This window comes from Carcharhinus amblyrhynchos, chromosome 10 (genome assembly GCF_965287045.1).
Source record: "Carcharhinus amblyrhynchos chromosome 10, sCarAmb.v2.hapA, whole genome shotgun sequence".
Lineage (NCBI taxonomy): Eukaryota > Metazoa > Chordata > Chondrichthyes > Carcharhiniformes > Carcharhinidae > Carcharhinus > Carcharhinus amblyrhynchos.
The window spans coordinates 73,972,128-73,989,957 of record NC_137333.1 but is presented as its reverse complement, the minus strand read 5'-3'; the positions used below and the strand labels follow the sequence as shown (position 1 = coordinate 73,989,957).

General features: G+C 39.6%; 1 protein-coding gene across 4 annotated transcripts in view; it reads left to right on the top strand.

Annotated features, from left to right (window-relative positions):
• Nucleotides 1–17,830, top strand: part of LOC145349065 (spermatogenesis-associated protein 13-like) — a 288,754-nt gene that overhangs the window by 23,584 nt on the left and 247,340 nt on the right. For 2 of the 4 annotated variants that reach the window (XM_080197352.1, XM_080197345.1), the window contains exon 2: nucleotides 10,087–10,122. In XM_080197352.1, coding sequence (XP_080053478.1) covers nucleotides 10,087–10,122 — 36 coding nt within the window. Of the gene's footprint in view, nucleotides 1–10,086; nucleotides 10,123–11,496; nucleotides 11,696–17,830 lie in introns of all 4 variants that reach the window. The other 2 variants (XM_080197349.1, XM_080197348.1) reach the window with 2 other exon arrangements.

Genomic DNA, 17,830 nt, shown 5'->3' with positions numbered 1-17,830 from the left:
TAATGTTCTCAGTAAATGCACAGTCCATGTATACCAATACGTGAAATGTGGTCAGACACTACACTCTGAAATCAAATGACAGATGCCTCTCGGTACAACGTTTGTGGATTCCTCCTCTACACGCGCGCGCACACACACACACACCCCGCCCCAAGATGCTTGTCACATTGAGCCAACTGGTCTCACTGAACTCTGAAAGTGGTGATTGGAAACCCTCGTGTGGGAGTCAAAGAACACACTTTGAAATCTTCTCCCACGCAGGGTTTTCTCTCTGCCTTCACTAAGAATCTGCATTTAGAATTTCAACCTTGCCTTTCAGTATTCCTCTGCCTTAGATTGCCATATGCATTGAAGTTTCCATGCAACCTCTCAGGTACTGATAGCAACAGAACACAGGCTGTAATTAATTATGTCACCAACCTTAGGATTACTTCAGATCTGGCTTCTTACTAGCTGACTTCTCTAGGTCTGCACCTTGCAACTCCATTTTTAACTAGGATCCTCTCTCTGCTCTTTTAACTTCAGTTGTATCTTGTTCACATTCTGTTCTTTGTTCCTCTAACTTCAGTCTTCCTGGGATTTTATTTCCATTCCCTGGTTTTTGAAACTACCTATTCCTTAGCTTCTATGACTTGCTTTCTTCCCCTTACTTTATTGTCTGGTCTGTACTGGTACCTTTTGTGAATAGCATCTTGCTTCTGGGTAACCTAGTTCCAAACTGAATTCAAATACTTCTGCTGTTCAGTGTGAACTACTATTCAAGAATATCTATCACACAATTCTCAAAGCAAGCATCCAACTCTATGACACTAAGGCACAGAGGAAGGGCTTCTAAGCACTCTGAAAGAAATTGTACTAGTTTCTTCACTCCTAGGCACCAGTTCAGATACCTAGACCCTGGAAGCAGTTAGATTACAGTTACAAATAAGGCTGAACCACGGGAACAGAACTTGAATGCCTGAATAGAACAGGAAAAGAAAATTCTGGAACCTGTTTTTGGTGTTGCGGGGGGGGGTTCCTTGAGCAGAATGTCAAAGTCATTTAGCAGAATAGCTCATTTTAAGAAGTTTCAAACAAGCTGTAACTTGGCTAGTGGGGAGAAGGGCTCTCGCTGTCAGATCTTTCCTGCAAACCTGTAGTCTCACCATCATTGCTCATTGCCTTCTAAATGGCTGTGGTGCGGAGGAGTCTGCCATCTTGATTCAGGACTTTTGAACGAACCTTTCTCTACACTCCAAATGACTGTAACATTACACTCTGCACCCTCTCCTTTCATTCTCTTCTATGGTATGCTTTGTGTAACATGCAAGTAACAATCTTTTCGCTGTATACTAATACATGTGACAATAATAAATCAAATCAAAGGACTCTGATCTATAGCCTGTTTTTGGGATACCCACCTAAATAAACGTCAGCTGTGGCTGGGGGACGATTAATTCTGAAAGACACTCCTTGGTTTGCCAGAAATCGGTTGGCCTTCCAGTGTAAAGACATGTTCACAATCAAGTTGCAGCCTGATATTTTTCAAGGTCCAGGACTACATGCTGAGGGACGCATTTGGGTAACTGCCACAAAGACACAATGGGAAAATGCTGCTAAGACTTTCAGTCATAGTAAAAAGGCTGAAAACCTCTTGGGCTTTGTATTTGACACGTAATGAACATAGTAAGCAACATACAGTATTGGAAGAAATGGAATTGTTTTTCATTTTACAGAGTCTAACTTGATATTTCATAACATAATTGATAAAATTAATTGCATTATTGGGAAACAAAATAGAAACATGAATTACATTTTTGTGCAGGCTCTGAGGTTAATCTCTGGAGAGATGTGGCAATTAATAGATGTGACTCTCTGGTCTGGAGTTCTTGTCACAGCATTGCAGAAGCTTTGTCTTTGCAAGAACCAGTGAAGTGGGTTGCAGGTTCAATGGGATTTGTTGGAGCATCTTGCTCAAGAAGTTTCCAGGGACTAGTTGGTGCTTCCATCTTCCATTCATGCACATTTGTTTTGTAACAATTGGGAAGGAGACTACAAAATATCCTTTGATGAATCCAGATCATTGTAGCCACTGTGTTTCTGTTGCTGTCTATTGGGGCTTTCAGGATCTGTTGGTTGTCATTATCTGTGTCATTTCACAGGTCAGTGGGGCCACAGTCCAGTGGAATGGAGCCTAGCTGCCACATATGATAGTACCTTGCTTAATGCCGATCATTTCAATGGGTTCTCGTTATAACATTACAAATGCAGTAGTGGGGATATATATCCATTAAAAGTCATGATGTTCACTGTAATGCCTCTTCAGATCATCATGACAACCAAACCATGTCCTGCTCCTACCTTGCCTCCTTGTTCAAAATGCCCAAAAGAGTTATTAATATGCTGTCTTTCCCCATCCAGGTAACAAGTTGAAGAAAGAGGTGCTGGGAATCAGAGTTGGGGGCGGGGTACTGTTGAATCTAACTAGTTTATACATTCATTCATTCTTCTGGGAGAATTTGATTTACCTACTGTTCTTTTATTTAAAGAATACAACTAGGGCACTAGGTAAGGAATTACTGTACTGCGTCTTTCAGGATGGCGTCACATGCCACTTCTCCAGCTATTTCCCTCTGAACACTACGTAAATAGAATGTAGAAGGTGATGTAAGTCTAAGATAAAGCTTCAGATTATACATTCAGTAGTCACACTCCCATAGAATCCCTACCATGCAGAAAGAGGCCATTCAGCCTACTGAGTCTGCACTAACTCTCTGAAAGAGCTTCCCTATCAGGCCCTCCCCTTTGCCCTATCTCCTTAACCCTGTGCATTTAACCATGGCTCCCAGGAACACGCTGCTGTAAAAAGTCGATTACTTCTGTCCCATGACTTTTTCTTGGTAGAACATATAGAGCTGACTATCTGTTTCTTCTTGTCCTTTGGATGTGGAAGAATATTTTTGAAAGCATATGTAGACACCCAGGGAAGCTGTGTTAAACAGTAGGTTGATTTTGTCCACTTTGGAATTTACAGGTGGTGGTTGGGAATTGCGGAGCTTAGGGGTTAGGCAACCAAATCCATGGTCACCAATGGTGAGGTGATTTAAAACTGGGGACGCTGAAGAGGCCAGAATTAGAGGAGTGCAGAGGGTTCTAGGGCTGGAGGAAATTACAGATATGGGGACAGACAAAGCCATTACAAGGATTCAAAAAATGAAGATAATTTTAAAATCAAGACCTTGCTTGATAGGGAGCCAGTGTGAACAACTAAAATTACAGCACAGGAATAGTCCCTTCAGCTCTCCAAACCTGCATTGACCATGCTGCTTGACTGAACTAAAGCCCCCTACCCTTTCAGGGACCATATTCTTCTATTCCCATCCTATTCATGTATTTGTCAAGATGCCCTTTAAAAGTCACTATTGTATCTGCTTCCACTACCTCCCCTGGCAGTGAGTTCCAGGCACCCACCACCCTCTGTGTAAACCTTGCCCCTCTCACCTTCAACCTATGTTCCTGAGTAATTGACTCTTCAACCCTGAGGACAGACTGTCCACTCTGTCTATATCTTTCATAATCTAATCTTGTAGACTTCTATCAGGTTGCCCCTCAACCTCCATCATTCCAGTTTCTCCAACCTCTCCTCATTAGCTAATGCCCTCCTTGCCAGGCAACATCCCGGCAAATCATTTTTTGTACCCTGTCCAAAGTCTCTACATCCTTCTGGTAGTGTGGCGACCAGAATTGAACACCATTTTCCAAGTGCAGCCTAAGGTTCTATAAAGCTGCAACATGACTTGCCTATTTTAAACTCTGTGCCCTGGCCAAGAAGGCTTAAGAATGCCTTCTTATGCATGCCATACGCCTTCTTGGGGCAACAGTACTTGGTGTGAGTTAAGACATGGGCAGCAGAGTTTTAGATGACTTCAAATGTATGGCGCAAAAGGTAAAATGTGGAAGACCAGCCAGGGATAACTTTATTATTTCAAAGGCTTGGAAGGGAATTTGAGGCAGCTGGTTTGAAACAAGGGTTATGAGGTGAAAATAAATATACATGATGAAAAACTCTGCACTACACCCAGCAGCTAAAAGTCTCCTTTGTGGTTCAGGGTCCCCAGAACTAAATGCAGTATTGTGGTTTATTGTACGTGAAATTAAAATAAAGTGTTGGAAATATTCAACAGGTCTGTCAGCATCACTGTGGAGAAAAGAACAGAGTTTACATTTCAAATTGAATATGATTCTGGTCAGACCACACTTTTTCAACACTGTGAGCTCATGACTCTGAGGCACAGCTGCAGAGAGAAGCCATCAGGAATCTAAGTTATGAGGAAATACTACAAAACCTAGGCTTTTCAGCCCAGAAAGGAGGCATATGAGAGATAATCTTAGACGTACATTAAAAAGCTCAGATAATGAAAAATATGCAGCAGTATATTTAGGATTAAAGAAACAATTAATTTTGGATATACTTTGCCTCCATCTCATGAAATCAAACCATTTGACTTCCAGCATCCACTTTGTATTGCTGTCGTTCATTTATTCTTGGAAGTAGCATACAGTTACAGACTCTCAATATGTATTCACAACATTAAAAGTCAAGTATTTTACAACTGTGAATAGGCTGTCTTTGAATTCAGGATGGTAGCTGTTAGTAATATTTTGCTTTTACATCTGAGCATTATACGACTTGTCTAAGCTGTAATCTGTTTTTGAGGTTAGGGCTGTTCTGCTTTAAATAAACATGTTGAGTCTACAAAGATTTCTTAGCTATTCCACCTATCAAATGTCTTGCAATGTATTTGATGCTAATGGACCAAATGAATTTGACCATGTCAAGTTTTATTGCACGGTTCATGCAGTTGCCCGTCTACCTCGTTTATTCCCAGAGTTTAAGAACTATTGTTTAGTTCTGGGTTCATTTTTGATCTATGTAAGAAGATTAAAAACACCAAAAACTAGTGACCTGAAAAAAAAAGTATATAAAGCTGTTGAAGTGTGTGTCACTGTTAGTTACAATCAATGTGATCCACCATTTTAGAATATAACTTTAGAACCGCTAAAAGCAAAGTTTAAAAAGGTCTCCCTTATCTTGTTACCCCTCCCAATTTATTGGGAAATGTTAAGCTCAAATCTTTTAGCTTAAATGTTTTATCACATCTTTTATCTCAATTTCCCTGAAGAATGCCTTGTCGGTATGTAAATTTCTTTGTTGCTGGTCTGCTAAGCTTTTGTGGAAGCTTGGAAAGGAAGAATCCAGCTGATACAAAAGCAACTCAATTTTGTATTGTTACAGATCTACATAAGTTTTGCACCATTTTAAATTGCATAGAAAATAGTGCACGACTCACTTTGATGTAAAATCTGTCCAACTCTTCTCAAAACATCAGTTTAGTTTAGATTGTAAATATCTACATCAAAATCAGCACTTTATATAACAACTTTTATGTTTAAAAAGACTGAAGATGCTTTACAAAACAAAATTTGACACTGAGGCAACATTAAAATTTATTTGATCAATAATATCTTACTAAGAAATATCGGAAAGGCAAATTGTGCGGAGGGTGTGGAGAGTCTGCAGAAGGATCTAGATAGGCTGGGCGAATGGGCCAGGAAATGGCAAATGGAATTTAATGTTGGCAAGTGTGAGGTGGTCCACTTTGGTAGGAAGAATGGTAGGAAGGACTATTACTTAAGTGGCGAAAAACTGCAGCAGGCAATGGTGCAGAGGGACCTCGGGGTCCTTGTGCATGAGTTGCAAAAACCCAGCTTGCAGGTGCAGCAGGTGGTCAGGAAGGCGAATGGGATGCTGGCCTTCATAGCGAGGGGGATTGAATATAAAAGTAGGGAGGTCTTGCTGCAGCTGTATAGGGCATTGGTGAGGCCGCAGCTGGAATACTGTGTGCAGTTTTGGGCGCCGCACCTGTGCAAGGATATTTTGGCCCTGGAGGGAGTGCAGAGGAGGTTTACTAGGCTGATACCGGAGTTGAGGGGATTGAGCTATGAGGAGAGGCTGAATAAACTAGGCTTGTACTCGTTAGAGTTTAGAAGAATGAGGGGAGATCTCATTGAGACGTATAAGATGATGAATGGGATGGATAGGATAGAGGTGGAGAGACTCTTCCCGCTCAAAAAAGACAGTAGGACTAGGGGGCACAGCCTCAAGATAAAGGGGAGGCGGTTTAGAACGGAGTTGAGGAGGAACTTCTTCACTCAAAGGGTGGTGAATCTCTGGAATTCTCTGCCCGTTGAAGTGGTGGAGGCTGCCTTGCTAAATATTTTTAAGAAGCGGGTTGATGGGTTCTTGATCAGAGAGGGGATTAAGGGTTATGGGGAGAGGGCGGGAAAGTGGAACTGAGCCACAACAGATCAGCCATGATCTTATTGAATGGCGGGGCAGGCTCGAAGGGCTAGATGGCCTACTCCTGCTCCTATTTCTTATGTTCTTATGTTCTTAAAGGAGGGAAGAGAGACTGAAAAGGTTTATGGAATCGTAGGATAGTTACAGTGCAGGTGGAGGTCACTAGACTGTCGCATTGTGTGCCAGCTTTCTTATGAGAGCTGCTCAGACAGTCCCGCACCCCTGCCTGTTCCTGTGCCCTGTGATTTTTTTTTTCCCTTTTTTTAGCTAAATGTCTAATTCCCTTTTGAAAGCCCAGATTGAATCTTCCTCAACCAAACTCTCAGGCAATGCATTCTAGATCCCAATGACTTGCTGTGAAACAAAGCTTTTCCCTTCTGTTGCGTTTGGTCTTTTACCCATCACCATTTTAAATGTGTCCTCTGGTTCTCAGCAATTCTTACAATGGGGATTATTTCTCTCTACCTATTCATCTAGATCGCTTTGACTTTGATGCCTATCAAATCTCTCCCCAGACTGCTCTCCCCTCTAAGAAGAGCAGCCCAGCTTCAGCAATTTATTCACCTAATTGAAACAGAAATTTCTTAGAGCTCAACAAGGTAGGTGAAAAGAGATGTTGCCCCAGGCTGGGGTGTCTAGACCAAGAAACGCAGCTTCAGAAAGGGATAGGCTGTTGAGGGCTGAGATGAGCACAGTGGTTAGCACTGCTGCTTCACAGTTCCAGGGATTTGGGTTCGAATCCCGGCTCGGGTCACTGTCTGTGTGGAGTTTGCACATTCTCCCTGTATCTGCATGGGTTTCCTCTGGGTGCTCTGGTTTCCTCCCACAGTCCAAAGATGTGCGGGTTAGGTTGATTGGCCATTCTAAATTGCCTGTTAGTGTCCTGGGATGCATGGGTTAGAGGGGTTAGTGGGTAAATATGTAGGGATATAGGGATAGGGGTGGGATTGTGGTCAGTGCAGACTCGATGGGCCGAATGGCCTCTTTCTGCACTGTAGGATTCTATGAATTTCTTCATTCAGAGGGTAGGAAATCTTCGGAATTCTGTCCTCAGAGAGCTGTGGAGACTCAGTTATAAGTATGTTCAAGGCAGAGACTGACAAATTTCTACCTAGCAAAAGTTAAGAAGGTGGAGGTAGAAGATCAACCGTGATCTACCTGAATGGCAGAGCAGGCTCTAAAGGGTCAAATGGCCCACACCTCTATTTTCTATGCTGCAATGAACCATTCTTGTAAATCTTTTCTGCAATCTCTCCAACATCTTCACCTCTTTTCCTAAAGTGTAGTGCCCAGAATTGGACACACTAATTTAGTGGAGGCAGAGCTAGTGTTTTGAGCTGCCTGCTTCTATTTATAAAGTGAAGATGCCGGTGTTGGACTGGGATAAACAGAGTAAGAAGTCTCACAACACCAGGTTAAAATCCAACAGGTTTTTTAGGTAGTAAACGTCACTAGCTTTCGGTGTTTGCCCCTTTGTCAGGTGAGTGGGAGCTCTGATCACAAACAGAGCATATAAAGGCACTCAGTTTATTTGGGTTCATGTCACACTATTGTAATCCCCATGACTTTCCTGGGCTTGCAACATCTCACTTACTGTCCTGTCTGGAGACAATACATATCTCTATAACCAATGCTTAATGCTATCTCCACTCACATTGTCTGCACCTTTTAAGACTTGATTAGCTGTAAAGACTCACATTCTAATCAGTATTCTGTAAACTGTGTGTGCCTTTATATGCACTGTTTGTGATTAGAACTTCCACTCGCCTGATGAAGGGGCAAATCCCAAAAGCTTGTGGTGTTTACTACCAAATAAGCCTGTTGGACTTTAACCTGGTGTTGTGAGACTTTTTACTCTATTTATAAAGCCCAAGATCCCATGTGCCTTGCTAATTGCTTTCTTAATCTGACCAGCAGCAATAGCTTGTGCACAAATAGCCCTTGCTCCTGCCACCTCTTTACAATAGTATAATTTATTTTATGGTGCCTTTCCTTGGTACTGCTATTAAAATTGTATAATTTCATAATTTTCTACATTACATTTTGTTAGTCCATTTATTCCACCAGCCTGTCTGTGTCCTGTTGAATAGAGGTCAAGAAGAGCAGTGATCCTAATGCCAACCCTTTGGGAGCCCCAGTATAAAGCTTCTTCCAGTCTGAAAAACAAACCATTCACCACTACTATTTCCTGTCCTTAGCCAATTTTGTATCCATGCTGCAAATGTCCCTTTTTATGTTATGTGCTTTGTAAAAAAAAACTTAACTGGCATTTTATCAAATACCTTTTGGAAGACCATGTACACCACATCAACCACATTATCTAATTAAAGAACCTCAATCAAGTTAGTGAGCATTGTTCCTAGAAACCTTCTCACCACTGAAGTGAACATGACTGACTGGTCTGTAGTTTTGATTTGATTTATTGTCACATGTACTAATATACAGTGAAACATATTGTTTCTTGTGTGCTACATAGACAAACATACCATACATAGAGAAGGAAAGGAGAGAGTGCAAAATATAGTGTTAGTCAAAGCTAGGGTGTAGAGAAAGATAAACTTACTTGAGGTAGGTCCATTCTACCTCCATGAAGTAGTTGTTCTTGAGTCAGATGGTACATGTCCTCAGACTTTTGTACCTTTTTTCACAATGAGAAAGGTGGAAGAGAGCATGTCCAAGGTGTGTGGTGTCCTTAATTATGCTGGCTGCTTTTCCGAGGCAGTGGAAGTGTAGACAGTATTGATGGGTGGGAGGCTGATTTGAGTGATTGACTGCGCTTCATTCATGATCCTTTGTAGTCTGTTGTGGTTTTGGACAGACCAGGAGCCATACTAAGCTGTGATCAACCAGAAAGAATGCTTTCCTTGGTTTATCTGTAAATGTTGGTGAGAGTTGTAGTGGACGTGCCAAATTTTCTTAGCCTTCTGAGAAAGAAGAACCATTGATGTGCTTGCTTAACTATAGCGTTGACGTGGAGGGACCAGGACAGGTTGTTGGTGATCTGGACATTGAAAACTTCAAAGCGCTCAACGATTTGTACTTCATCCCCATTGATGTAGATGGAGGCATGTCCTCCGTTTATGCTGTTTGAAGTTGCTGAGTTTATTCCTATGCTTTTTTTATTGAACAAGGGTAAAACATTTGCAGTTCTTTAGCTCTTTGACCCTACCCTTGCATCTAAGAAGGATCGAAAGATTATGGCCTGTGCCTCCATAATTTTCACCCACTCTTTCCTCAATATCCTTAAATTGCCAGGGATCTGAACAGACGCATCTATCAATTTAAGTTTGCTTTTGAAAGAGTTAGATGTTCTTTTGTAGCAAGCCATTGAAACTAACTTTTTATATAATTTAAATCCCAACTAGTTGTACATTTTCTGTCCCCATTTTTCAGTTTTTCCCTTTTATCAAGCAGATATGGTCAAGCAAAAATGACTCATTCTCTGGAATGAGATATTGGTGAAAAAGATATTTAAGTGATGTTGTACTTGTTAGTTTTGAATTTTAAAACCTCTTCTCTTTCAATGAATGGAAAACAAGTGCTATTATACTATTCTTTGATGTAAAAATACTTAATATCTTATGCTGCCTGTGGGCCATTTTGATAGGTGACCATATGGAACCACTGACCATTTTCAAATTACAGTTTTCAAATGTTCATCTTTATGTTATCCATTATTCTGCATTTAATTTTTGTGCAACTAAACTTAAAACTGATCTAACAAACTACTTATTTTCATTTTTCAGGGTTTCTCTGGTCGTGCTGTCAGTGCTCCAGACTTGGTAAGGTGAACTTGAGATTTATTGACAACTAAGTATAATAGTAATATATTTGTTTTCCATTTTAAAGCAGGGAAAACTGCTTTATCCAGACTGTTTTGTAATTCTCTTTTTGTGGCTCACCTGGTAGTTCAATGTGTAGAAAACAGTGGTTGGGATGCTATAATTGGTCAGGGCAAGAGAAACAAAATTTGCATGGTCCCTACTCCTAATGATTCAATGATGCCCTCCTTCACCCCAGCCTAGAAAAATAAACATGAGTAAGGTGTGAATGTAATGGCCAATATTCACCAGATTGTTAAAATAAACCAAGTATGTTCACATTTAATGGTCCTTTGAACAAATTGCTGAATACATGATGAGTGGAGATGGTGATGTGGTGTAAAATCACTGGGCAAGTAACCCAAAGGCTCAGACTAATACTCTGGCAACATGGATTCAGATCCCACCATAGCAGCTAGTGAAATTTAAACTCAACTAATAAACCTGAAATTGAAAGTTGGTTTCAATAATGGTGATTATGAAACTATCATTGATTATTGAGGAAAAAAAATTTGGTTCACTAATGCCCTTTGGGAAAGGACATTGGCCATTCTTATCTGATCTAGCCTACATGTGATTCCAGGACCTCAGCAATGTGGTTGAAGCTTAACTGTCCTCTGAAATGGCTGAGCATGCCATTCAAAATCAATCTAGGTGTCAATGTTTGTGAATTGCAGAAAGTTGGCAGGCAGGTGCAGCACCTAATAAAAAAGGCAAATGGGATGTTTGCATTTATTGCAAAAAGACTGGAGTATAAAAGTAGAGAAGCATTGTTACAATTGTGTAGGCGTTGGTGAAGGCACATCTGAAGTTGTGTCTAGTTTTTAATCTCCTTATTTGAGGAAGGATGTGATTGATTCTGGGAATGAAGGGGTTGACGTAAGAGAAGAGATGAAAGGCTTGTACTCACTGGGGTTTAGAAGGATGAGAGAGGATCTTATTGAGGCGTATAACATTTTAAAAGGGACTGATAAAGTAAATATAGACCAAATGTTTCCTCTTATGGGGCATCTGGAACAGGAGACCTTAAGTACAGGTTACAAGGCAGTAGATTTAAAGCTGAGATGAGGAGGAACTACTACTTGCGGAGGGTGGTGAATTTGTGGAGCTCACTGCCCTGTGCAGTGGAGTCAGAGTGGTTGAATGGTTTCAAGAGGAAGGTAAACATGTTTCCAATTTTTTGAAAAAAAGGGAAAGGGGGATAGGAGGAAACGGGTGGATTTGAGACGAGAGGGAGATCAGCTATGATTTAATTGAATGGCAGAGCAGGCTCAAAGGGCTGAATTTGCCTACTACTAATTTCTATATTCTTATGTTTGTTCCATTCAATTCAAGGACACATTAGGGATGGGCAACAAATGCTGGCCCTCCAGTATTGCTCACATTCCATGAAAGAATTTACAAAACCTTCTGGTATTTTGGACCCTGTATTTCAGCAAGGACCGAGGTCCACCAAAGATGTGGAGGGAGACAGTTACTGTGAAGAAGTACCTTGATTTTGAAAAATGATTGAGCTCTAGCTCTTACTTAGCAGGTAAATATGCTGCATGGTGTGTTAGACCATTTATGCAGAGGGGTAAATATCAAAAATAATTCCTGTGCTGTTCTCGTTTCAACTGAGTGGAAGAATGCACTTGGAGTAAATGGGACTATGTTTTGGAAATGGCTCAGTGGCATGTGCTTTCCAAACTGTTCAGGGAGTTTGACAAAATCTCAGCATACTGTAAAATAAAATAACCATTAGTTGGCAATCTTTGTGTTCAATTGGTTAAACAGTACATGGCCTTTATTTGCCACTCAGTACTTCTAAGTATTGTATTTGACCTATGTCACCAGTGGGTTTCAGTGATGAGCATATTTGTTTGAGTATGAGCTATCAGATTGCTGTTTTCATGTTTTTCAAACTGATGCATCTTTAAAACTAAATCACTTAAACTTGAAGATGTGTTGAATTATGGTCCAACAGTTTTTGGTTTTAATTTTCGTATCTGGCAAAATAAGAGTTATCATATTCTTTATGTCTGTTCTGTATCTTAAAAGCATTTTTCCTGTTGATTCTGTGTACTTCTGTTCAGTACTGCATACTAATTGAAGTAACCAAGGGCACCATTATTTGTCTTTCTGTGAATAGCTGACTTGGGAAAATGTGTTACTCAGGAAGCTAATAAGTAACTTACTTTGAAAAAAGGAAGCCAAAAGTTCACTGTTTTTGGTTTAGTGAGTTGCTTATTGACATGCTTTAAATGTGGCAAAAGTGTTTCTGATTACTGCACTAGGAGGACAGTTCTGTTGCATTAAATGCACTCATCTGAATATTAGGACTGAGTGCCTGTAGCAGCTGGTGGTGAGCTGTCTTTGTACGATGATTACAAGTGAAGTGAGCTATCCTGCTAAATAATTTAGTTGTCACAATACATCGAAGTGACTGAAACTGCAGCGGTGGACTACACTGGGCTGAAGAGCTTGTTTCTGTTCTGTAACTGCTATGTAAATACTTTATTTTGGAAGTTTCAGTTTTCTTTTATTGTTTTAATTATTGTTTGAAAATCCAAGATACAATCTTTATCTGTTGTTACTCTGGCATGTTGGTTAGCACTGCTGCCTCACAGCACCAGAGACCTGGGTTCAGTTATGGCCTTGGGTCTGTGTGGAGTTTGCACATTCTCTGTGTGGGTTTCCTCTGGGTGCTCTAGTTTCCTCCCACACTCTGAAAATGTGTGGGTTAGGTTGATTGGCCATGCTTAAATTGCCCCTTTGTGTCGGGGGATTAGCAAAGTAAATACGTGGGGCTATGGGGATAGGGCCCGGGTGAGATTATGCTCTGTGGGTTGAATGGCCTCCTGTATTGTAGGGATTATATCTGTTTACACTTTCATTACCTTGTGTGTTATTGAATTTAAAATCTTAAGTTTCTTAGAATCCTACATTGCAGAATGAGGCCGTTCAGCCTATTGAGATTGCACCAACCACAATCCCACCCGGGATTGTTAGTTTACGTTTGTTTGAGACTACACCATCAATTAGAGCTTGTGGTTAGGTCAAGTAATTTATTAAGATTTAGCTTGTATTAGGAACAATTCATCTGATTCTATAATTTGGTATAACAGAACAGCATATGGTTTGACCGTTATATGCAGCACTTTTAGAGATACTGATGTTGAATTTCCACTGAGGTTCTCCTGATAATCATCTATAACCTTGGTGTTAACACCAGTTCTCCACAGATTCTGTGGATTTTTCTGCCAAAGTTGCAGTGGACAATCAACCCTTGTTTTATTGTTTGCTTTGTAAAGCCATTTTTAATGCATTTTGTGCAGTAATGGTGTTGCAAGTGACCCCTAATTTTTGGGGAAAATATTACTTTTGGCATAATGATACAGATTTGAATGATGAAGTAATTCTGCTCTGGAATTACAAGCTAAGAATAACATGGTCATTTTCCTTTACTTGGTGCAATGCTTCCATAATAAAGATGGTTGGATAAAAACACATCTCTGGTTGCAGGGTATGATAGAAGGTGCAATTTAAAAAATAATCAGTTATTGCTTATCCCTAGTTTCCTCAGAGGTGGTGGTGAGCTGTCTTCTTGAACCTCTTCAGTCCCTGCTGCTGTTAGGGTTGGAATTCCAGGATTTTGACCCAGTGACAGTGAAGGAACTCTGATATATTTCCAGATCAAAATGGTGAGTGACTTGGAGGTGTACCTCTAGGTGGTAGTGTTCCCAGGTATCTGATTTGCTTGACCTTCTAGATGGTAGTGATTGTGAGTTGGGAAGGTTCTGCCTAAGGAACCTTGGTGAGTTCCTGCAGATTTGTAGATGGTACACATGGCTGCCATTGTTTCAGTGGTGGAGGGGATTGTATATTTGTGGAAGGGGTAGCAATCAAGCAGCCTGCTTTGGGCTGGATAGTATATAACCTCTTGGGTGTGGAGCTGCACTCATCCAGATAAGTGATGAATATTCCATCACAATCCTGACTTGTGCCTTGTAGATGGTGGACAGGCTTGCGGGAGTCAGGAGGTGAGTTATTTGCTACAGGATTCCTAGCCTTTGACCTGCTGATAGCCACAGTATTTATATGGCTATTCCAGTTCAGTTTCTGGTTGATAGTAACACCAGGATGTTGAAAGTGATAGATACAGTGGTAATGTCATTGGATGTGAAAGGATGATGGTTAGATCCTCTTGTTGGAAATGATCATCGCCTGGCATTTGTGTGGCATGAATGCTACTTGCCACTTGTCAGCCTAAGCTTGGATATTATCCAGGTCTTGCTGCATTTCGAGATGAATTACTTCAGTGTCTGAGGAGTTGTGAATGATGCTAAACACTTTATAACACTTTTCATGCTATTGCCCTCTTTTAATTTTCTTATGGAAGTCAAATTTTCCAGCTGTAATAGTCCAGAAACATCAAATGAGAAAAAAGTATCATTCGTAGACCAAGTAAACAACAACGAGAAAGAGAGCAAATGCTACAAAAGTGCACAAACAAAAGAACGTTACAGATTTGATGCTTATAAACATTAACTTAAGACATACCTCTCTTTCTCGTAACACAATTTCATTCAATTGTGTTCAGCAACACCTTCAAAGAAAAGTACAATATAGTTTCATCAAAGCTTTTGAATTGGTCACATAGTAATAAGTGAAACAAATTTCATTTGATGCTAGGTGTTATTTTGCTAGTAAGTACTGAATTCAAGAAAAGTGAAGCAAAAAGGTGAAGCATTTTTGTTTTAACGTTTAGCTTGGTATTGGTTTCTTCAGTTCTGTCATGGTGTAAAAGGGTTGAAAGAAACAAATGAGATGGTTTATTTTGTGAGGCAGAATAAGGAGGTGACTTATTCATTCAAAAATAAGGAACTAAATTAAGTGGAGAAGGTCTGGGAATACATGTGCATAAAATCCATCTACTAAATGTAACAACACAGTTAAAATCATGCAAAAGAGGGATTCGTGGCTGGAGGACTGAAATGCAAACAAACTGAGGTAATGTTGAATATATAAACCACACTTGAAGTACTTAACATATTTGTGGTTTGTGTACTATAAAAATGGATATTGAAGTACAGTGCAAAACAGATTTACCAGAATTGAGAAGACACACCAGGAGAGGTTGAACAGGCTGCTTTTCCTTATTTGGAAATGTGAGAACATCTGATGAGAGCCTTTAAAATTGTAAGGAGCTTGAATAAACCATTTACACTTCTAGCTTAATCTTGAACAAAGGGACGTAATTATTAGATGGCCACTAATCGATCAATTAAGTAATTTAAGAGGAAGTTGTTCTGTGTGTGCAGAATGTGAAAATGGTAGTTGAAGCAAATCCTTGCTGACAACCTTCCTTCTGTGTCATGTGATGGTCATGTAGGAAATCAAATCTATTCAGGATGGGGTAGTTGAAGAAGGTCACATTTACATTTTAAAGGGAGCTTGATGGGTACATGAGGCAAAAGTCATTTGGGGAATGAGGTAGGATGAGAAGACTTGAATAGAGTATGGTATTTTGGCATATAAATTCTGTCATGGACTAGTTGTTTCTATACATTCTATGTGAGAGAGAACTGTTTATTTGGAACTTCTGAAGTGAATCTATTAAACTACATAACCTCTGGTTGAAAAAAGGAAAAGAGAACTGTCAAAGCAAAATTTTAGCTCAGTCATAAATTACTTTCTACAAGGGTCAAAAAATCCTAACTTGTAAAAATGTAACATTATTGCCTCTAATTGCTCATTTTGTTGCTGTTTGATCATGAGAGCCTATTCTTTGATGAAGGGTCTGAAAGTTCTGGTGAAAGGTTGTTGACCAGAAATGTTAACTGTTTCTTTCTCCACAGATGCTGTCTGACCTCCTGAATATTTTAACATTTTCCGTTTCTTGTTTCAGATTTTCAGTATCCACAGTATTTTGCTTTTGCACTTGTTGGCCATTTAAATCCAAACAGAGTTGAGTACAGTGTTGTTTCCTCGGAATAGTTGAAATCAATTCAACTTTAACTCTGTTATGCTTTCCACAGATGCTGCCAACATTTTTTCCAGCACTTTGCTTTTATTTTAGAACTTCAGCATCTCAGTACTTTGCTTTTATTTGGGTATAGAGCTATTTTTCTGCTTTCAAAATGAGAAGGATTAATTGAAGGAACAAGCAGATGAAATAATTTTAACACGTGTTTTACGCTGAACATGCTACAATATTTTAATCTGATTACAAAGCAAATGGATACACCCCTAAGGATGTAGGAGCTAAGTTTCTGAAAGTAATCTTGAGACCCGAATGAAAAGTGTCTAGTTAAGAGAAAAATAGCCTATAAAGATAGCAATAATTGCAACCTATTTTTCCACTTTTATCAGTATTCAGAATTAATTGTTTAAATCTTATGTTTCTGATATTGTGCCTTTATAGCTTGTGTTTAGTTGCCCTAAAGTGACTTGTAAGGCGGCTGCTGTATGAATGACAGGTTCCTAGTTGATTAATGGCATTCAAGGAAATGTTTTTTTTCTCTACCTAATACTGAAGCATAAATGTATATACTAAGCTAAGGACTTAAAATTGTCTTAGTTCTTGTTTGGTACAAAATTTACCAGCGCTATTATAACCAGAAGGGATCTGCTTTTTTTTAAAAGCTCATGTCATGAAGAAACCGCTATCAGTAACAGATGGTGTAACTGACAAATGCCTGAGTGATGTGTGTGGAAAGAAGCTGCCTTTGGAGTTGTCTCATTTATTATATGTGTTGCTTAGTTGTGATGAGTGCATTAACCAAGTAAATACTAAGTTGCATCAATAGTTGTTTTAATTGAACTTGGTCATAATGGAATTTTCATGTTAGTTTCGATGGAACATGCAAAATGTTGCATAACTTGAACTGCATGTATGTTGTGTCTGTCACCTTTTTTTAATGTCTTCATCTTGTTTTTCCAATTAAAAATAAAATGTAGTGAGTGCTCATTATTGTTAGCTATGCCTACCTCTTTAATGTGTGAAAAGAGCTATTATGTTTCAAAAGCTCATCTTTCCTTATAATTATAAGATCAATGTGGTTGGCGAAGGCCATCTTAACTCATTCATCCAGAAAGTCTGCAGTTCCCCATTACTGCTTCCAGCTGTAATTTAAATGATTCCAGGGTTTTTATCTTTAATGTAATCTGGAAGCTATTCCAAGTGTGGTTCCCTTTTTGTGTGAATAAGTTTCTAAGATCAGTTTTAAGTTTTTCTTTACCAGTTTGAGTCTCGGCCACCCCGATCATCCCCAATCCTTCCTCCTTAAGGTTTCATCCTGGACAAACCTTTTGATATTTACCACTTAATATAGGGTATGCTTCTGAGGTTCTCTTGATCATTTTTTTTGCTTAAAAGATCTTGCCTTCAGAGCTTCAATCATGAACAGAGACTGACACAGAACTCAATGTCTGAGCAGATCACTCATCATATGAATGAGTAAAGATGGGCTCCAAAACTCCTTCACCAGCTGGCTTTCTTGAACCTAACACTGAGGATTTTTTTTTGAAGATGCATCACCATAGCTATTTGCCCATCGTTGCAAACAAGCATTCTAAAACAGACTGGTTGCTATGTTATTACATGACATAAGCTTTCCCTGCTGTTATTCCAGAGTATGAACCTTCTTTCTGCCTTTTCCATTCACAAATAAAAAGATTTTTCTTT